The 23,305-nt window shown below is 41.1% G+C and overlaps 1 protein-coding gene across 3 annotated transcripts in view; it reads left to right on the top strand.

Annotated features, from left to right (window-relative positions):
• LOC308080681 (uncharacterized protein) overlaps positions 1 to 23,305 on the top strand; it is a 93,410-nt gene that overhangs the window by 6,048 nt on the left and 64,057 nt on the right. For 2 of the 3 annotated variants that reach the window (XM_080422606.1, XM_080422607.1), the window contains 5 exons: positions 6,374 to 6,586; positions 15,913 to 16,119; positions 17,885 to 18,112; positions 19,890 to 19,906; positions 20,591 to 20,623. In XM_080422606.1, coding sequence (XP_080278732.1) covers positions 6,374 to 6,586; positions 15,913 to 16,119; positions 17,885 to 18,112; positions 19,890 to 19,906; positions 20,591 to 20,623 — 698 coding nt within the window. The remainder of the gene's footprint in view (positions 1 to 6,373; positions 6,587 to 15,912; positions 16,120 to 17,884; positions 18,113 to 19,889; positions 19,907 to 20,590; positions 20,624 to 23,305) is intronic. The other variant, XM_080422608.1, reaches the window with a different exon arrangement.

The following is a 23,305-nucleotide window of genomic DNA, read 5'->3' as shown; positions in this document are numbered from 1 at the left end:
CGGACATACAGTATACTCTATATATGAGTCACAACCACATCAGAAGGAACTAAGACGATGGTGGTCCAACCTTACCTGGATGAAACTATAACCCCACGGAGAATTCTGCTCCGAAATTTGTCTTATTCTTGCTCAAAAGTATACTCTTTCATTTTATCATTAGCACAAATTAACAACTTTAACCCTCTAGTCTTATAGTGAGACGGACCGGAGTTGCACTGTACTTGGACCGATTTCTTCCGTCCATACCAGTGGTTCTCAACCAGTGGTCCGGGGACCACCAGTGGTCCTTGTGGGGGTTCCAGGTGGTCCCCAGCTAAAGGATGGAGAGTTAATGGAGAGTTGGTGACCAAATGGACCCTTATAGATCTTTAACTCTTGAGAGCGTAAGGGTCTGTTTGGTTTCATCTTACACGCTCAGGAGTTACATTATTGTTAAACATCTGCATGACTTAAAGGGCAAGACCACTTTGTTAGAGGTTTGGGTTGTGTAGTTACCTTGCCATTATGTAACTCCAAGGTGGACAAGAAATCAAAATGAATTGCTCCATTGATTAGAAATTGATAATTCAAAATATGCTCCTCATTGACTTACATTGTACGCTGAAACAGCTCTCAAAGTCACTCTTTTGGCACGTAAACGAACGCAAACAAAGTTGATTCAGACAATCGTCGCCTTGCTAAACAAATGGCCTAAGTCATTTGTTTAAGTTTTTCAGAACAAATAAAAAACTGATCCAAAACAAAACTATATGATATTTCTTAATAATTTCACCCAACATGTTTATAACAAATTATGACTATTCAAATACAAATAACACTGTCTGTCAGTTATGTAACATAAGAGATTTAAAGGGCGAGACCACTTTGGTAGAGGTTTGGGTTTTGTAGTTACCTTGCCATGATGTAACTCCAAAGGTAGACAAGAAATGAAAAATAATTGCTCCATTAATTAGAAATTGATATTTAAAAATATGCTCCCCATTGACTTACATTGTACACTGAAACAGCTCTCAAAGTCATTATTTTAGTCCATAAATGAACACAAACTAAGCTGATTCAGACAATATAGAACATCACCAAACCCAGTACTGTTTATTCTTTTAATGAAAATGTCAACTTCCTGTTGATTTGACTATTTAAAGATCCGGATCCGGATCCGCCGATCCAGTCCAGGTTTTCTTTCTAATAAAAATAGCTAAATCAACAGTAAGTTAACATTTTTATTTTAAAAAAAACAGTACTGGGTTTGGTGATGTTCTATATTGTCTGAATCGACTTTGTTTACATTCGTTTACATGCTAAAAGAGCGACTTTGAGAGCTGTTTTACTGTACAATGTAAGTCAATGGAGAGCATATTTTGAATTATCAATTTCTAATCAATGCAGCAATTATTTTTTATTTCTTGACCACCTTTGGAGTTACATCATGGCGAGGTAACTACACAACCCAAACCTCTACCAAAGTGGTCTTGCCCTTTAAATAGGTTCCCTGGAACAAAATATTTCTAGATGGGGGTCTGCGGCCAAATACTGTACATATCATTTTGGGGGGGGGGGGGGGGGTCCTTGACATGAAAAAGTTTGAGAACCACTGCTGTACGGTACACCGAAAACAAGACAATATTTGATCATAAGCACATAATGTAATGTAATGTAATAAGCGCAGGCATTTGATGCATACTACTAACAGTATGCTATACCAGCTGGAACACATGGGGAAGCATTTGTAACAAATCCGTAGCAGGATGGTTGCTCTGGGTGTGGCACCCTCTGGCAACTCTCCCCCAAATGAAGGCAAACCCACGGGGCCTCGCTATAAAGCCTAACGTATAATAACCGCTGCGGTTTTCTCCTGAAATAACTCTTGCTTTTGAAAGCGAGCCTCGCTCGCGGGGAGAGGCCCCACCACATAATGAGTGCTTAGAGAGAGACGTTCACTAAATTGCCTGGATTAAAATATGCTCATGAACCCAGCTATAGCGCTGTGGCAGCAGCAACAGGTGGTTAGATTTGACTTTTTCTTTTTCTTTATCCTCTTAAGCCTGCGTTAGACTTTCACATATAACGGTGTTGCGGATGGCTGCTATAGACCAGTGGTGGAAGAAGTACTCAGATATTTTACTTAAGTAAAAGTATAGCAATACCACAGTGTAGACATACTCTGTTTACAAGTAAAAGGCCTGTGTTCAGAATGTTACTTGAGTAAAAGTACAAAAGTATTGGCATCAAAATATACTACTAGCAAAAGTAAAAGTACTAAAGTGTTTGAAAATAGCCGATCTACAAGCTCACAACGCGTCGCAACGCGTTGTGAGCTTGTAGATCGGCTATTTTCAAATAGCCTATGTATAAAATAGGGCTAAAGATAATGTATGTTACGTACTTATACTTTGCACCACTATTTTAGACTTTGACATTTGACAGCGTTGCGGAGCAAAAATCTACGGGCTGGATTTGACTTCTTTTTGCCGGACCCAGGGGGTCTGGCTTACATGAGGCTTTGTACCGGTTTTCTCCATACATGGGCATGGTCACTTTGTCCTTAGGCCCCAGCCATAAAAGTCTGTCCCCTTTCGTCCATACATGGGCATGTTTTGTACCTGTTTTCTCCATACATGGGCAAAAAACAGGTTTTGGTCACTTTGTCCTTAGGCCCCAGCCATAAAAGTCTGTCCCTCTTTCGTCCATACATGGGCATAGACACAGGCTGACACGTCATGTGAAGTCTGGGTCTGGCAGAACCAGGTCTCCTGGTCTTGTTTTTGGAACTGCTTAAGTCTTTATTTGAATACCTTGTCGCACAGCGGTGTTGTTGCGGCACAGAAATAGCTGATCTACAAGCTCACAACGCCCAACATTGTGTAAAAATGTCTGGCTATAATGACATGCCCAAAATAGGGACTCCTATAGTTCGTGTGATTACATTTCTGTGGCATCAACAACGTCTAATCTTGACAGCTCCTCAGCAACAAAATGGCCATGTCAACGTCTGTTGAGAATGGAGGGTTAGGGTTAAGTGTTTTAAGTGAGGCATGGAGCCTCAAAGTGGGGTCCGGGGACCCCCAGGGGTCCTTGAGGGGGTTCCAGGGGGTCCCCAGCAAAATTTGTTTAGAAAAAAATCTTTAAAAATGTGAACAATTTGGAATATGTTTTATGTATTCCTTGACATAAAAAAGTTTGAGAACCACTTGCCTAAAGGTACATCATTTAGCCTTTTATACAGCCTTTATACCCAGAATGTTGAATATTATGAGGCGGTAGCGACAGATAGAGATTACAGATTACATTTTTACTGTTATGGATGCTTTCATACATGGGATATCTGCTATTAAGTGACTATGACATCAAAGTCATAGGGGGGGGCCAATCCCAGATTACTTTTCAGCCTAATTATTAAAAAAAAACCAGACCACAGAAAATCCACTGAATGTTCAAAGTTCAGGTTTTTTGGGTGTAATTGAGGTCATAAACCCCCCCCCCCCCCCCAAAATGTAAAAAGTGAAAATGAATGTCATAGAACCTTTAAACTTTATTTATCATAATCTTATGAGAGTGTCAACTTGCCACATGTTGCCCAAGTATCGCGATGTGACGTGTTGTTAGCTTGTGCGTAGATCAGTTATTTTTGGCAATCGGCACTTGTAATTTGCATTTTACCAGCACCTTGCTCACAACGATGTGAGCTTGTAGATCTGCTATTTTCAAACATTTTAGTGTTTTTACTTTTGGTACTTTAAGTACATTTTGATACCAAGTACATTTTTAATTCCGGACTTTTACTCATAACAGAGTACTTCTACTATTAGTATTGATACTTTAACTTAGAAAAAGTGCTCCTCGGAGCACAGGTCTCCGCCACGTTAAGTAGGTTATTGTGGCCTCCTGGTGGCGCTATACTAGGCCAATGTGAAAAGGGTGCCATTTCTTCTTGGGCCTTTCACGGCAATCGGACACTGCATTCATGATTTGAGGCATTTTGTTCCAAAAATTTGTTTTGCTAGATTTTACCTGCTGGTAGGGCTATAACAGACCAATGTGAAAATGGTGGCATTTCTTCCTCGGCCTAGTGGGAATGTGCGTGTGAAACTGCACGGAAAGTGCAAGGTGCGTTCATGATTTGATTTTGTTCAAAACGGACCAATCCTGCAAACTTTGGAAGCCAACCTTAGCCAATGAGGATGGAATATGGAAAATCGGACAGATCCGTGTTGATCACATGACTATAAAGATACTGTGTACAGATTTGCATGACGTTTGGATAAAATCTGTAGGAGTAAATGGGTTTGCACAAACGGCCTCCTGGTGGTGCTGTGACAGGCCCATGTGAAACATTTGGGGCAGAGGTTCTGAATTGGCATCCAGGGAGTGTGTGTGCACAGTTTCACAGCGACCGGGCCAACGGTGCCTGAGATCAGCTGCTCACAGACAGATGGACGGACGGACGGACGGACACATGGACACACGGACGGACGGACGGACAGACAGGGGGTAAAACATACTCTCTCGCCATGCCTTTCGGCCTGGCGGAGACAACTATAAACCACAGACCGCTGACTGACTGCATCATTAGTGACACTGACAACAGTGGTGACAAAGTTGACTGTGTGTGCAGCACTGGTACGTCATCCACAGTGGTGGATTGTCCTGTGACAGGTGGCAGTTCAGTGTAAGGTTGATCAAACCGTTTGTATGAAATCTTTGCTTCTGCGGGGTCCCTGGAACAAAACGTTTGAGCTGGGGGTCGGCGACCAAATACGTATCATTTTGGGGGTCCTTGACATGAAAAAGTTTGAGAACCACTGATATAGAAACATACATATTTCGGAATACTGTTGGGATTTAGAGGGCATCTGTAGAATCGGCTTCAGGTCTTAATGGGTTAAATACAAAAACAAATCTGTATTTTGCGTATTGAGCACGCACGCTCGCACACACACAAACAAACAATTGTACCTTCTACACAGCCTCTTGGCAAGCACACTGACGAAAAGGCCAGTTGTTCCTGTGACCTGTGTGGTGTGACTGTGACAAGGTCGTTATGAAATAGCACCGCAACCGTTATGGTTTTCGTTATTGCCAGTAAACACTGGGAAAGAGTAACCTTTGCTTTGAGTTTGAGTTTCTGTGAGACTGTGAAACCGCTCCTCTGCCACAAACCAAACACAAACACAAACACAGTTAGCCTGCTATAAAATGTGTTCAGTAGTTCCCAGACCTCCACCATGGTGGCAAAAAAATCTAATGCAATTTTTATATTCAATTCGATTCGTCCGATTAACAGCATAACACACAGTGCTTTATGCAATGCACACAATGTGCTTATGCAACACAGTGCAATGCGTCGCATCGCGACGTATTGTGAGTTTGTAGATCTGCTATTTTCAAAATATTTTGATACATTTTTAACTTGTGAAATGGGTCATTCTGCACATTGAGTACTTTTACTTTTGGTACTTTAAGTATATTTTGTATACTCATTGTATGCTCATATATTGAGCTGTACTGTATTTGGAGATCTGGAGAGTCTTGATGTGTTCATTCACTGTTTCTACGTTTTCTGTACATTTTGCACATTGTTCACACATACTGTCTAGAAATAGGAGAACTTTTAACTTGCACACATTCCTGCCTTTTCATTTTAACCCATTAAGACCGGGAACGCATCTATATGTGTCATTTTAAGATTTCTTTGGCTATTCAAAAATAGCAGATATACAAGCTCATAGCGCGGCACCGAGTGCCGCGCTATGAGCTTGTAGATCTGCTATTTTTGAAAAATAGTGAAAATGCGTGCAAATCTTTGAATATGTATATATTTTAAGCAAACATTTTTAACTCATGTTACAACTTCTGGGGGTCCCTGGAACAAGATATTTTGAGATGGGGGTCCACGGCCAAATACATATCATTTTGGGTGGTCCTTGACATGGAAAAGTTTGAGAACCACTTACGGCAACATAATGTTTTTTTCAAAAAACTGTTAGGATTTAGAAGACATTTGTAGAATCCCCAGGAGCAAAGATTTGAGTTAAAAATCTTTCTTTCTTCTAAAAACTTTCACAAAATTATATATACATTCATTTTTCAAAGAAAATGCAGATCTACAAGCTCGTAGCGCTATGAGCTTGTATACCTGCTATTTTTTAATAGCCAAAGAAATCTACAACACAGATGCGTTCCCGTTCCCGGTCTTAATGGGTTAATGTCTTCTTTGCTTAGTTTTTAGCCTTTTAACTAGTTATTCTCCTAATGAAGTTGTTTCTTTGATGTGCCTTTGGATCAAGGTTTCTGCAGGTTCTGTGGCCCCAAAAAAAAAAAACCAACAAAAAACAGCTGCTGATTAACTTGCTGTGTGTCGTTGACCACACAGATTCCTGCGCGGAAAACGGCCAGGTCTACCCCAACAACGACCTGTGGAGCCCCGAGCCGTGCAAAGTGTGTGTGTGTGACGCGGGCACGGTGTTGTGTGAGGCCGTGGTGTGTGAGGAGATAGGGGACTGCCAGAGAACCGTGATCCCAGAGGGAGAGTGTTGTCCCGTGTGCGCCGCTTCTTCTGCCTATGAGCAGGTGCCACTCGCAGCAGGTAAATGGTAAACTGCATAGGCATAGGCATAATTATATTTTTGGCCTAAGTCAGCTCCTCATGACAATGGCCACCTCTGGTAAAATCGCCTATCTCCCAATTGAAAAGGATCATGCTGTTCCCTCCCCGTTTAGTATAATGGCCTAACTCCCTAGTGTGACTTAGGCCAAAATAGGCCATTTTTGGGGGCCTAAGTCACTTGTTTTTGTGACTTAGGCCCAAAAAAATGCAAATCATTTGGCCTAAGTCAGATTTAATCCTATTTAAACCTATTTAAATCTCTTATGTTACATAACTGACAGACAGTGTTATTTTTATTTTATTTTAATAGTTTTGGGTGACATGATTAATAAATATCATATACAGTAGTTTTGTTTTGGATCACTTTTTTTATTTTTTTCTGAAAAACTTAGAAAAATGACTTAGGCCATTTATTTAGCAAGGTGACGATATTGGGGAAAAACAATTGGGCCTCCTCTTACTTCCTTCACAGGTGTTACCATAATGACACAAATGAAGGCTCTGTTCCATTTCGGTCAAACAGAGTCAGGGTGCTGATGTATTGTGCGTGTTGGCTCACTGGAAACACTCTGCTACACCAGTGGTTCTCAAATTGGGGTCCAGGGACCCTCGTGGTTCCTTGACCGGGTTCCAAATGGCCCCTTACGGGAGTGTAACTCTGACAGTGTACAAATGGAACCAAATGGACCCGTACGGGTCCATTTGGTTCCATTTATACACTCTCAGAGTTCTGGGGGTCCTTGAGATTGAAAGGTTTTTGAGAACCACTGTGCTACACGAAACGGAACAGAGCCTTTGTTAGTATCATTGGTAACACCTGTGAAGGAAGTAAGGAAGAGGCCCAATATGGCTGCTGTGCATGGAGCCTATTGAGGCATGCGACCACTCACTGAACTTCATCAGTGAACAGGGAGTATATCGTCGCTGTCGGGACATAAACCTCTTATCTCCATACTCCCCTTACTTTTTCGTAAATTAACGCCCTACTTGATCATGCTACAATGTCACGCCAAAGCGTCAAAAGTAGCAGATCTGCAAGTTTTGAATTTAAAATCCTGAAAAGTAACAGTTTTGGACATATGAGGTTTCCACCCGACAGGAGATGACATATAGGCCTCTGTACTTGAGATATCGACAAAGAAGAAAAACAATCATGTTTTTGCTAGATATTTTTATTCTGATTATTTTCTTTCTTGGACACAGCTTTTTTTTTTTTTTTAGCTTTCTACAGTATGTGCTAAAATTTTGATTAAAACTGTCATGGACAGATTAAGGATTGGGCCAATGGAGGCCAGTACCCATGGGGCCCCTTGACTACCAATATATATATATTAAGTATTGGTTAACATTCAAATATGAGCACAATATGAATACAATACATTGTTGCAATTACCTCTCTCAGTCAGGAGGGGAACAACGAACAGGAAACTTACGGATTGTAGCTTTTGTGCATCTTGACAATAGCCTAATTAACCATACATACGTGTCTCAGTCAGTGCATCATACAGTATGTCATTATGGGGTTTACAATCATGGACCGTCTATTTCTATGCTGCATTGAACGTATATGGCAGTATGAAAAACGCATGGATTTTCTGACATTTTGGTCATATTTAGTTAATCACTATTGGCCAAGAGATTTCTGTTTCATTGGTCCAGAGACACTCTTAGAGGTGTACATTCTATGGGTGTACATTCTATGGGTGTACATTCTATAGGTGTACATTCTATAGGTGTACATTCTATGGGTGTACATTCTATATGTGTACATTCTATAGGTGTATATTCTATGGGTGTACATTCTATAGGTGTATATTCTATGGGTGTACATTCTATGTGTACATTCTATAGGTGTACATTCTGTGGGTGTACATTCTATGGGTGTACATTCTATATGTGTACATTCTATAGGTGTATATTCTATGGGTGTACATTCTATAGGTGTATATTCTATGGGTGTACATTCTATAGGTGTACATTCTATAGGTGTACATTCTATGGGTGTACATTCTAGGGGTGTATATTCTATAGGTGTACATTCTAGGGGTGTATATTCTAGATGTACATTCTAGGGGTGTATATTCTATAGGTGTACATTCTTATGGGTGAGCATTCTATTGTCTTGGCTGTGGCCTGTCTCCAGTTAAGAGATAATAAGCCTGTGAACATCTCTCATCCTGTGACAGAGATAGCGTGTGATATGGGCGTCAGCAGCATGCGTGCTTTAGAGACAGCATGTCCCTCTCTGTGTGTGTGTGTGTGTGGGTTAAGTGTGCATCACACATGCTGCGGATGAGAAGGCCAGTTGTCATATTAATATATGACCTGGACGAAAACAACCTCGACCTTGACGAAAATAACTGATTTTGAAAATCAGCAATTTTTGTAATTTTGAAAATTAAGCAACTTCTGTCAAGTGACATGGTTGTTTCACTTTCACGAACACCTCTCTAAGCAACACGTTTCAGTGCATACGGAATCGTGCGTGCGTGCGTTTCTCTGGTGAGGTCATGAGGTGGGGTGCTGAAACGTGTGAGACAAACGATCCCTTGTCATGATCCGATATTCTCTTGAGAAATGTGTTCTGACTGTAGCATGCTCACTGTCACCGTCATGAGGCTATGAGGTGAAGGCGCTGTGTGCGGTGAAGTGGAATAGGTCTTACGCTCAAAGAGTGATTTATACTTAAGTCGCGCGCTGGGTTGCACCGAAAGAAAAGGCGATCTACAAGCTCACGACGTGTTGCACTGCGGCGCGTTGTAAGCTTGTAAATCTGTTATTTTTGGTGTGCGACACCAGTACGCAACCAAGTATAATGGGCCTTTAAGCCTGTGTGCAAGGCTGGATAACTGACGAGGTCTCCTGTTGTATGTGTGTGCGTGTGTGGCATTTTTTCTAAAGGGATAGTTCACCCAAACACCATAGTTTTTGTCGCATTCCTAAGCCAATAATTTGATGACCAGCGGACCGGTAGGGAGCGGTTCCTGTAGAGACACAAAGGAGACTCTTTGTGTCTCCTACCGGAGCCGCTGCCGGTCATCAAATTATTGGCTTAGGAAAAAACTAAAACATATCCAAGAATTCAAGTCTCCATGGGGTGACTAATCGATAGAGGAAAAGAAAAGTCATTTTGGGGGTGAACTATCCCTTTAAAGGCTTGATAAGGACTGTTTTGGAGTGTGTTTTATACCAGTGGTTACAAGGAACAAGTTCCATGTTGGAAGAGCGACAAGTCTAAATCCATCACTCTTATCTCCAATCACTACCAGGGTGCACACAAAGGGGTGATCATTTTTTGCTGCGACTCTTCCAACATGGTCGCATGACCAGCGTTGCCAGATTCTGCGAGAGAAACAAGCAACCAGTTCTAGGAAAACCAGCCCAAAAGAAGCGACTATGGGCCACATGAGCACTTTAACACATACATCAGCTATTTGAAAATAGCATATCTACAAGCTCACAGCGCGTCGCAATGCGACGCGTTGTGAGCTTGTAGATCGGCTATTTTCAAATAAAATCTTGCGGGGAAATTATGACAAGCAGATCTGGCAACCCTGCGCATGACCCTGACAGCTTAGAGTGTAAATGTGTGACTTCGCCGCTGGGTGTCAGAAGAATGGTAAATCCCCTTGATAATGATGCGTGGGTACACTTAATTGACGGTGAAAATGCAATCGTAACGTTACCTTGCCAAAAGAAATAAGTGCACAATTACAGCGTGTTGGATTCCCTTTCTCACAGCAAGCTTCAAGTCTCTGCAAGTTGGTTTTAATACCATAGTGAGAAGATTGGAATCCACAGATTTTTTTGTTTTGTTTTGCAGCTCAAACGAGCCACTGTATGCTTTGGAAAACGTTCCGCAGTAATGTCACATATCCAGTAAAGCCTTAGTTGTGCGCCAAATTATGTCGCACACCAGAAATAGCCTTTCTACAAGCTCACAACGCACCAGTGGTGTAAAGTAACTAAGTACATTTACTCAAGTACTGTACTTTGGTAAAATGTTGAGGTACTTGAACTGAGTATTTCCAATTGCCTATACTTTTACTTCTACTCCACTACACCTCAGAGGCAAATATTGCACTTTTACTCCACTACAATTATTTTAAAACTTTAGTCACTAGTTACTTTGCAGATATGAATATATTACATTATAAAACATACATTAACCACTTTAGCCCTATTTTACACCGAGGCTATTTGAAAATAGCCGATCTACAAGCTCACAGCGCGTTGCGACGCGACGCGTTTTGAGCTTGTAGATCTGCTATTTTGAAACATTTTAGTACTTTTACTTTTGGTACTTTAAGTACATTTTTATACCAATACTTTTGTACTTGTAGATTTTTTTTAAATTCCGGACTTTTACTTGTAGGGTACTTCTACATTGCAGTATTGATACTTTTACTCAAGTAAAAACATTTGAGTACCTTTTCCACCACAGCAACGCATCACAGTTTGTAGATCGGCTATTTTCACGGACTATGAAGTCAGTGAGGCTAAAACATTATGGATGTGAGACAAAGCTAAAAGGGACCAAAGGCAAAGAAAAAATCACACCAGTGTGAAGAGAGTGGTGCCTTTCATGAGTTCATTTCGTTAGTTACTTTTTACAGACTTTGATGACTTCAAAGTATTTTTACTAATTTTAAGTACTTTAAAATGTTTTTATTGATTTTTACGTGTTTTTACTCATTGTAACATCTTTTAAGTATTTTTACTCATTTAAAGTATTTTTACTCATTTAAAGTATTTTTACTCAGTTTAGGAACTTTAAAGTATCTTTACTAATATTTAAGTATTTTTACTCATTTTAAGTATTTTTACTCATTAAGTATTTTTACTCAAAAGTGTGTGTTGTGTGTGAGTGTGTGTGTGCGTGTGTGTGTATAATTAGTGTAACTGGTTGCATCTTTGTGTTGCAATCAGCCGCAGCTGTTGAGGCTGTGCTCAAACATACAGAGAGGCCGTGCTCATACACACACAGACAGACACACAGACAGACACACAGACACACAGACAGACACACACCAGGACAAAGTCACTCCTTGGAGTGGCTAGCACCACTCAAAAAGGGGGGGGGGGTTGTATGAATGCATAATATCTTGCTGGTTCTGTTTCACAAAAAAAAAAAAAGATTCCTGCCGAGAGGGCGGCCGGGTCTACCCCAACAATGAGATGTGGAGCCCGGAGCCGTGCGAGGTGTGTGTGTGTGACATGGGGACGGTGGTTTGCGAGGACGTCATGTGCGAAGACACGCGTAACTGCCGGGCCACCGTGACCCCGGAGGGAGAGTGTTGTCCGGTGTGCTCGGCCGCAGCGCAGAGTCCCATCGGTCCACATGCCGCTGAAACCGGTAAAAAATAAATAAAAGACAGTCTGAAACGTGACTGACTGAGTGTCATCGACTCTTAACTCTTTAAGACCCGAGAACGCATCTGTGTGTCATTTTTAGATTTCGTTGGGCTATTCAAAAATAGCAGATATACAAGCTCATAGCGCGGCACCGAGTGCCGCGCTATGAGCTTGTAGATCTGCTATTTTTGAAAAATCGTGAAAAATTTTGTGCAAATCTTTGAATATATATATATATTTAAAGCGAGCATTTCTAGCTAAAATGTTATTGCTTCTGGGGATTCTACAAATGTCTTCTAAATCAGTTTAAAACAGTTTTCTGAAACACTTATGTTGCTATAATATTAATGTCAGTGTCAAGGAGCCCCACAACGATATGTATTTGGCTGCGGACCCCCATCTAAAACAAATAAATATCCAGGGACCCCCAGAAGCAAAGATTTGAGTAAAAAACAATTGCTTTATAGATATATATTCAAAGATTTGCAAAAAAAAAAACATGATTTAAAAAAAAATAGCAGATCTACAAGCTCATAGCGCGGCACTCGGTGCCGCGCTATGAGCTTGTAGATCTGCTATTTTTTAATAGCCAAAAGTATAAAATATGGATAAAGTGGTTACACAGATGCGTCCCCCGGTCTTAAAGGGTTAACGACCTATAGGCTATTAACGACCCATTCAATCCGGCAACGCATCTGTGTCATTTTTGGGCGGTGTAGCCGCCCCTATAAGTGGGGTTGGGACACCTCATTAGCTGTACTGTGATTGGCTCATTAGTACACCCCTAGCTGTACTGTGATTGGCTGACTCTATTGGCTGACTCTATTCAGCACTGTGATTGGCTAGCGAGACACATGATGACATTAATAACCTATAAATAGGATTATGCACTTCAAAAATCATTTAAAAAAAAAAGTGAGCTTCCATCACTATGATGACCACTGTGATGACCACACCGCCCACTTCACACTGGGTGTGATTTTTTATTTATTTCTTTGGGCTATTCAAAAATAGCAGATCTACAAGCTCATAGCGAGCGCTACGAGCTTGTAGATCTGCTATTTTTTGAAAAATTGTGAAAATGTGTGCAAATCTTTGAATATGTATAATATTTAAAGCGAAAATGTTTAACTCCAATCTTTGCTTCTGGGGGGTCCCTGGAACTAAATATTTTGAGATGGCGGTCCGCGGCCAAATACATAGCCTATAATTTTGGGGGTCCTTGACATGAAAAAGTTTGAGAACGACTGATATAGAAACATTTTTAAAAAACTGTAGGATTTAGAAGACATTTGTAAAATCCCCCAGAAGCAAAGATTTGAGGTACAAAAAAAATATATATATATTCAAAGATTTGCACTAATTTTCACGATTTCTTTTTTCAAAAATAGCAGATCTACAAGTTCATAGCGCGGCACTCGGTGCTGCGCTATGAGCTTGCATATCTGCTATTTTTGAATAGCCCAAAGAAATCAAAAAATTACATCGATGCGTTCCCGGTCTTAATGGATTGAGCAAAAATGTGCTTTTGCGTTTCACATGGATGCCGTTTCAGTCTGGTTGTTCCCTCGCCCTCTGATCCTTCTTTTGTCAATTTATCGTGTGTTTTTTTTCACCACTGCAATAGTGTTGATTTTGCCAGCAAATGTTGATTCAGTTTTAGTCATAGTCTTTTGAATCAAATTCCATTTTAGTCATATTTTAGTCATCTGAAATGTTTTGCTGTTTAGTCTAGTTTTAGTCGACTAAATATCATAAGATTATAGTCGACTCAATCTACAGTTTATTTAGTCGACTAAAATGTACATTGGCGGTGCCTTGACGGCGTCGTAATGGCTGATTTTACACTTGGCTGCATGCTGAAAATAGCCAATCTACAAACTACAGACGCGTTGTGAGCTTGTAGATCTGCTATTTTCAGAGCACAGCACCTGAGCACAACCAAGCATAAAATGACTTGTCTTTTAGTTCTACTGGATCTCTTCTCCACTAGTCCCTCCCTTTTAGTCTAGCTTTTATTTGTTGACAAAATTGTCAATATACAGTATTTAGTCTTAGTTTTAGTCATCATGGCTTAGTTTTTGTTTAGTTTTCGTCAGTGAAAAAAAGGTAGTCGACAAGCATTTTTCGTCATAGTTTTAGTCGACGAAATCAACGCTGCACTGCAACAATCTTTACTGTGATTTCAGGACTGTCTTTTTAGTTCAGGCCTCTTCAAGCTATACACTTTGCCTCCGCTGATTCGAAGCCGTCATCCTTGCCGCTGTATCAATTGTGCTTTTCATTTTCAACTATGTCATTGTCTTTAAAGAACGCACCAAATACAGTCACTGATCAATGTTAGCTAAATATACATGCAATATACGTGTAAAAAAAACACTCCCGTTTCTGAGTATGAGCTGCTACTGTGTGTTTCATAAAGATTCCTGTACTGACGCTGGCCAGGTCTACCTGGACAATGCGATGTGGAGCCCAGAGCCGTGTAAAGTGTGTGTGTGTGACTTGGGGACAGTGGTTTGTGAGGACGTGAGGTGTGAGGACACGCGGGACTGCGAGAGAACTGAGATCCCGCGCGGAGAGTGTTGTCCGGTGTGTGTGGAAGTGGAAGTGGAAGAGGAAGAAGCAACGTGGCCCATGGGTAAAGACTTGAAACCCAAACTGGTAAAACGGCATGGCCCGCCCCCGAGACCCCCCCGCTGTCGAACCTGAGACAGGAAGGGCATTGTCAAATGTCCTCTATGCATCTTCCATAGATGCTGTTGTTTGATGCCAGTCTTTCTTTTGTCTTTTGTTAACCCATTTGTTGACTGTGTTTTTCTTTCAACCACTTAGACCCTATTTTATAGGGAAAGTAGCCGATCGACAAGCTCATGTTTCACGATGCAACGCATCGCGAGTTTGCAGATCTGCTGTTTTCACTATGTTTTCAACGTTTGCCTATAATGGCATGCCCAAAATAGGGACGCCAGTTTGAAAGTGGTTTTTAAACACAGCTGGAGCGGTCCTCACTCTGCGCTCAGGGCCGCAGATTTTGCACATCATGGCCTGTGTTCTTTATGTCTTTCATTGTGTTTCTTGGTTGTCGTTCTGTCAAAGAAATATGCTAGCCTTTTAGCAGATCAACTCCTTCATCCACTTGCCAATCTCTTGTCCCCCGACACAGCGAGTTGATTGAAGAGCTTATTTGCCTAGAAGTCGGTGCATTACTATAAACGTTTTTTACCCTCGTCTTTGACTGATGAATGCAAGGCAGCGACAGCCTTCCGCCGAAGTTACACCCGCTCCGCTCTCTACGATGGTGTAACACGCCGAAAATGGCCGATCTGCAGTCTCACACTGCGTCACGACCAGTGGTGGAAAGTAACTAAGTAAATGTACTCAAGTACTGTACTTAAGTAACATTTTTAGGTACTTCTACTTTACTAAAGTATTTCCAAATTTCAATACTTTTACTTCTACTCCACTAATCATTCAGGCAAATATTGGACTTTTACTCCACTACGATTATTTGAAAACTTTAGTTACTAGTTACTTTGCAGATATAAATTATTACATTATAAAACATAAATGAACCACTTTAGCTCTGTTTTATACCTAGGCTATTTGATAATAGCAGATCTACAAGCTCACAACGCGTCGCGATGCGACGCGTTGTGAGCTTGTAGATTGGCTATTTTCAAACATTTTTGTACTTTTTCTTTTGGTACTTTAAGTTCATTTTGATACGAATACTTTTGTACTTTTACTCAAGTAAATGATTAATTTCTGACTTTTACTTGTAACGGAGTACTTCTACATTGCAGCATTGATACTTTTACTGAAGTAAAACATTTGAGTACTTTTTCCCACCACTGCGTCACGCCACGTTACGAGTTTGTATAGTTCGGCCATTTTGTTAATTTCTTATTCTACATAACATGCTGATTATTACTGCTTTCTGTTGGATGCAGACGCCTGCACGGTAGACGGCAAGCTCTACGCCAACAACCAGCAGTGGAGCCCGGAGGCGTGCCGGATCTGCGTCTGTGACATGGGGACGGTGATATGCGACGACGTGGTGTGTGAAGACCTCACCGACTGCCAGACGCAAGTGACCCGGCAAGGAGAGTGCTGCCCGGTCTGTGTGGCCCCGGGGCCAGCTCCCAACACGGACTCGGGTACGAATAAATTGGTTGTTTGACCAAAATACTATACAAGAACGCTAGCCCCCCAGAACACGCTCACCCCGGGTCAAATCTGGGGACATTGGAACGGTTCGCCACCAGGTATTTCCCAAACGTTACCACAGTAAAACTATGTCTAAACCTAACCTTATTCCTAAACTTAACCTCAGTAAAACTATGTCTAAACCTAGCCTTATTCCTAAACTTAACCTCAGTAAAACTATGCCTACACCTAACCTTATTCCTAAACGTAACCTCAGTAAAATTATGCCTAAACCTAGCCTCATTCCTAAACGTAACCTCAGTAGAACTATGCCTAAACCTAACCTTATTCCTAAACGTAACCTCAGTAAAACTATGCCTAAACCTAGCCTTATTCCTAAATGTAAGTTACGTAACCTATGCCTAAACCTAACCTTATTCCTAAACGTTACCACAGTAGAACTATGTCTAAACCTAGCCTTATTCCTAAACGTAACCTCAGTAAAACTATGCCTAAACCTAACCTTATTCCTAAAAGTAACTTCAGTAAAACTATGCCTAAACCTAGCCTTATTCCTAAACGTAACCTCAGTAAAACTATGCCTACACCTAGCCTTATTCCTAAACGTTACCACAGTAAAACTATGCCTAAACCTAGCCTTATTCCTAAACTTAACCTCAGTAAAACTATGCCTAACCTTAAACTTATTCCTAACCTTAACCTCAGTAAAACAAATACAAGAATACAAGAACCGCTGGGGGTGAGCGGTCCGCAGAGAAAATGGCTGCGAGTGTGTTTTGTGGCGACTGTTCCAGTTACCGTTTGACCCAGATAGGCAACCTATGTGTGTGTGTTTAAATAATAATCATTCTTAGAAAGTGATTAAACAATAGCAATTCATAGATCATACATTATGTCAGACCAGTCAATCCAGTCATACTAAGTGGCAAGTGCAGATGGCTAGGTCATCTGTCCGTCTGTCTGTAGTATACTGACAATAATATGTTATATATATTTTGTTTAACCTAACCTCTAAATATATTAGAGCACTAGGGTGGCCCAGGGGTAATTTGTATTTATCCTACTGTATGCCAACCTAGCACAGACACTAGGTACAGACTAGGTGATTTTTGCCTCTGCCAACAGGGGGGCAGAGGCTTTTTTTTTTTACGGCTAGAGCCGTAAAAATCTTCTCTTATGGGGGTCCCTGGCTTATCTTTTCAAATGGGGGTCCGCGGGTTAAAGGAGAGATCCAGTCATTTTAGGTGTTTGCTTTGATGTGTCGCTAATCACTCACCAACATACCAGGGGCAGTTGACTTTTTTCATAGAAGCCCCTGTTGTCCATTGTGGAGACCCCTTCCACTGGCATAATGGAGTAATGTGTATAAACAAAAATCGCCTATTTTAGCAGCTCAAAAGTTCGTTTTTTTTCCACTAATCCTCATTATGCAGTGTCCTGACACTCAAACATGCACTGAATGTCCCTTATGAGCTGTCGTTCATGCAGAACGACATGCAGTTTCTCTCACAGAATCTGGCAACACCGAGGACTAGCTTCCACGTCGTTCAGTGCATGTTTAGTGGAAAAAAAACAAAACATTGGAGCTGCTAAAATGAAAAAAGTCAACTGCCCCTGGCATGTTGGTGAGTGATTAGCGACACATCAAAGCAAACACCTAAAATGACTGGATCTCTCCTTTAATAAGTGTCAATTTGGGGGTCCTTGACATGAAAAGGTTTGAGAACCAACTTGTTGTATGTCGTTGCGTTGCAGAGGTGGAGGCGAGACCGGCGGCGGGCTCCTGCTCGTACGACGGAAAAGACTACGTCAACCAGGACATCTGGAAGCCGGAGGCGTGCCTCCTGTGCGTCTGCGACAGCGGCGTCACCATCTGCGACGAGGTGCGCTGCGAGGCCATCGGAAACTGCGAGAAGGTGTTCATCCCCGAGGGAGAGTGCTGTCCCGTGTGCGACACCTTCGCCAGCGCCGCCCGGAGGATAGGTGAGGGAACAGCAGGGGAAGGGGGAGCTCCTCGCTGGGTGACACAACCAGTTTTTTCACTCCAGTGCTGTAAAGTAACTATATACGTACACTTACTTAAGTAATGTACTTAAGTACATTTCTTTGGTATTTGTACTTTACTTGAGTATTTCCAATTTCCAATACTTTTACTTCTACTCCACTACGTCTCAGAGGCAAATATTGTACTTTTACTCCGCTAGAATTATTTGAAAACTTTAGTTACTAGTTACTTTGCAGATATAAATTATTACATTATAAAACATACATACCACTTCAGCCCTATTTTATACCTAGGCTTTTTGAAAATAGCAGATCTACAAGCTCACAAGATGCGACGCGTTGTGAGCTTGTAGATCTGCTATTTTCAAACATTTTAGTACTTTTACTTTTGGTACTTTAAGTACATTTTGATACCAATACTTTTACTTAAGTAAGACATTTGAGTACTTTTTCCACCACTGGAGGAAACCATGCAAGGGGGAGCTGGGGATCAAACTTCCGTTTCCCAAGTGGCTGCTCTACCCATAGACATATAAAGGTAGACGCCTCCTTCGGCACTGAGGCGTGCGTGTCTCGGCCGTGCTTCCACTTCCTTCCGCTTCAGCAGGGCAAGCCGGAAACTTCTGCGTGCGTCACAGAAGGGGGCGTTCGGTAGGCCAATCAGAGGCAGGTGGGGCGGGTCTTTTCTTAAGAGGCAGCCGCGCAGCAACTAGTCAGTTAGACGTGCTGTGATTGGCCAGTAGTCAACGCGCTGTGATTGGCCAGTAGTCAAGTAGCCGATGCGGAAGAGCCTTGTATTGAGATACCAGTCGCTCCAATGAACTGCCGAGGCCAATGAGGTATCTAGGTTTCTATATCTATGGCTCTACCTACTAGGCCACTGTTGCCCGTCTAATTATATATTCTATTATAGTCTCATTTATTTGCTTTTTTTTAGTCAGGGCTTTGATGCTCTGCAGTGTTCCTCAACATTTCCCCACAGAGGAAATGAGCTACGTAACAAATTGCCAGTATACTGTAATTATTAATAATGAGGGGAGAATGGTCAGATTGCCTTTTTTGCCCTTTCTTTGTTTAACCCATTAAGACCGGGAACGCATCCGTGTCATTTTAAGATTTATTTGGCTATTCAAAAATAGCAGATATACAAGCTCGCTACGAGCTTGTAGATCTGCTATTTTAGAAAAATCGTGAACATTTGTGCAAATCTTTGAATATATATTTTTTAACTCAAATCTTTGCTTCTGGGGGTCCGTGGAACAACATATTTTGAGATGAGGGTCCGCGGCCAAGTACATATAATTTTGGGTGGTCCTTGACATGAAAAAGTTTGGGAACCACTGATTATAGCAAACATACGTTTAAAAAAAAAAAAAACATTAGTAGAACCCCCAGAAGCAAAGATTTGAGTTAAAAATGATCGCTTCAAAAAATATATATATTCAAAGATTTGCACACGTGTTCATGATTTTTCAAAAATAGCAGATCTACAAGCTTGTAGATCTGCTATTTTTGAATAGCCAAATAATTCTAACAATGACACACAGATGCGTTCCCGGTCTTCATGGGTTAAATTTATTTTTATGTCTTATTATGTGAAGCACTTTGCGCTGACGTTCTATATTTGTCCTATGTAAATAAACGTGCCTGACCTTGCATGTGAATAACAGAATGATCTTCAAGCTTCAACCTTCGAGTTAAACTGTTTTTTCTTCTTTCTTTTCTTTTCTTTTTTTCCCTTCTATTTCCTCCCCAGAAATCCTGGCCTTCAAGGTAAGCCGTTAACCACATGAACCCCAAACGGTGTCATACAGTCATACGGAGTTCCCAGGGCTGTATACTAGTGTATTTTCTGTTTTCGCTCTACATTAAATATCTTTGCTGAAAAATAGCCGAGCGACAGGCTCACAACGCGCTGTGACTTGTGAGCAGTGGTGTAAAGTAACATTTACTCAAGCACTGTACTTAAGTACACTTTTGAGGTACTTTTACTTTACCGGAGTATTTCCAATTGTCTATACTTTTACTTCTACTCCACTACATCTCAGAGGCAAATATTGTACTTTTACTCCACTACAATTATTTGAACACTTTAGTTACTAGTTACTTTGCAGATATAAATGATTACATTATAAAACACCCATTAACCACTTTAGCCCTATTTTATACCTAGGCTATTTGAAAATAGCCGATCTACAAGCTCACGACGCGTTGCGGTGCGACGTGTTGTGAGCTTGTAGATCTGCTATTTTCAAACATTCGAGTACTTCCACTTTTTGCACTTTAAGTATATTTTGATGCCAATACTTTTGTACTTTTACGTAAGTAAATTTTGAATTCCGGACTTTTACTTGTAACAGAGTACTTCTACATTGCAGTATTGATACTTTTACTTAAGTAAAACATTTGTGTACTTTTTACACCACTGCTAAACGTGTTGATCCGTTTGATTTTCAGGGACACAAAGGTGAACCAGGTGACATCCCGTATGTAAGTCAAACCCGTCCCTCATTGGTTGTGATCTCCTGTTAATCCATTAACCCTTTAAGTTAATGGATTATCTGTGTTTATCTGTATTATCTGTGTCTTTCTTTGGGCTATTTTTGAAAAATCGTGAAAGGTTTTGGCAAATCTTTTGAATATAAAGCAAACATTTGTCATTCAAATCTTTGCTTCTGGGGGGAACAACATATTTTGAGATGGGGGTCCGTGGCCAAATACAATCCTCGACATGGAAAAGTTTGAGAACCACTGATTATAGCAACATAAGTAAAAAAAAAAAAAAAAAAACTGTTAGAAGACAAGAAAAAATGTGTAGAATCCCCCAGAAGGGCGCGCTCCCACCAAAACATGGTTGGCCGCTGTTAAACGCAGGTTGTACAGTTTTTTGCAGCCAGCGGATTCTAAAAAACAGGAGTGACCCACCTGTCACTCACTTTCAGGACCCTCCCCCGTAGCCCGCACCGCCTTCTGCCTTGAGCACCATGGTGCTTCCTGAGTCTTGGGACGGTCCGCCTTCGACTCACCCGATTGGACAGAGGGGGAAAAGCAGCTCCTGCCTCCAGCAGTTATATGCTTCAAATGGACAAGTCGTGTAGAGCGGATAAACGCACGGTCTGCGCGACATGCGTAAAGATCCCTCTTGTGTGAATCCACGCATTTACATTGACAAAGCATTGGCAGATTCTGCCCCAGAGGTAAAATAAAAGTGCGGTGGGAGCGCGCCCGAAGCAAAGATTTGAGCTAAAAAATGTTTGCTTTAAAAAATATATATATTCAAGGATTTGCACGATTTTTCAAAAATAGCAGATCTACAAGCACTCGGTGCCGCGCTATATATAGGCTTGTAGATCTGCTATTTTTGAATAGCCAAAGAAATCTTAAAATGACACAGATGCGTTCCCGGTCTTAATGGGTCAAGAAAGACCTGAGGCCAATTCTACGAATGCCTTCTGAATCAGTAGTTCTCAAACCTTTTCGTAATTCAAAATTATTCCACATTTTTCAAACACTTTGAAGACTTTTTTTTTCCAAAAGTGTTCAAAAATAGCAGATGTTCGTGACGCTCTGCGAGCTTGCAGGCATCTGCAATTTTTTTTAATAGCCAACGCTAAAATCTAAAATGACACGATTGCTTCCCCGAATTTTAATGGGTTAAAATGGACACATCAGAATTGTATTAAAACTCTGTGTGGGCATAGAAACTCTAATGCTTGAAAAACTAACAAACAAAAAAAAAAAAACTTTTCAATAGGATACTTTTGGAGTTCATTATTTTCCTGTTTTCCATAATGTTCATACATTTTTCAAATTATGCTATACATGTCCCTTATTCAGATTTTTTGGTTCTCCATGGTTTGATTGGTTGGTTTGTCGCATGAATGAATTGATCAATTATTAATGTTGTTAATGCTAGCAAGCAGCTAATTCATGGTTAATACGTGTATGGTACCTTTAAAAAGTGTTGCAGATGCCAGCAGTTCTCAAAGTGGTCCAGGGACCCCTAGCCCTGGTCCAGAGCGTTAGTGAGTTCTCTCTAACGCTCTGGACCAGGGCTAAGGGACCCCCCCATGGCTCCCAGGGGGGGGGGTTGATACTCAGGAACCAAATGGACTCTTATGGGTCTGTAACTCTGAGAATGTACAAATCTAATGCAGTGGTTCTCCTTGAATCCTTAGACCTAACCACTTATGGCCTGTATATACTTCACTGTATGACAATTTGCGAAATTAGCCGATCTACAACCTGGCGTTGGGAGGCGTTGTGCCCTTGTAGATCGGCTATTTGCCTCAACTCCTACAATTCCCAAGTGCTTGTCAGGGTGGGGGGTCCCCAGTTCAAGTATGATTATTTTGGGGGTTACGGCTTGAAAAGTTTGAGAACCACTGGCCTAATGCATACAAAGACCAGGGGCCAGTTGCACCACCAGTTGCACCGCTATTTTTTGAAAAATCGTGAAAATGACTGCAAATCTTTGAATATATATTTTAAATATATATATATATATATATATATATATTTAAAGATTTGCACACATTTTCACATAAAAAACAAAAATAGCAGATCTACAAGCTCATAGCGCGGCACTCGGTGCCGCGCTATGAGCTTGTACAGTATATCTGCTATTTTTGAATAGCCAAAGAAATCTAAAAATGACACAGATACTTTCCCGGCTAAATGGGTTAAATGGCTTTTTTTAAAAGCCATTTAAGCTATAACTAGGCTACGTTTGAACTTAGTGTGAGGTGGTGCAACTGGCCCCATATCTTCTAAAGCAGTGGTCTTCAACCTTTTCAGGCCAGGGACCCCCAAACTGATGGGTAGATGTAGCAGGGACCCCCTACCTCGTAGGGTAGGGGGGGCTACCACATATATTGTATATTTATGTATAAAATTGTGTTTTATATTGCCTGCTCTATACGCACCTGCCACAGTAGGTGTGCAAAATAAAAATTATCTACAAAATATGTATAAACATACCATGTTATTGTGCATCGTGCCTCCATTTATCTGTTTGCTATGGATTCATGTTATGTTTAAAGACAATTTGACATTTTGGGGATTTACATTTTTTTTTAAACAAAAATATTGTTTAATCAAACAACAATTTCGCGGACCCCCTGCAGTACCTCCGCGGACCCCCTAGGGACCCTCTGTTCTAAAGACAGCTGG

The sequence above is a fragment of the Gymnoscopelus braueri genome, assembly GCF_963280865.1.
Source record: "Gymnoscopelus braueri genome assembly, chromosome: 24".
NCBI classification, from domain to species: Eukaryota; Metazoa; Chordata; class Actinopteri; order Myctophiformes; family Myctophidae; genus Gymnoscopelus; species Gymnoscopelus braueri.
The sequence above is the reverse complement of the archived record's forward strand: the minus strand, read 5'-3'. Positions and strand labels throughout refer to the sequence as shown.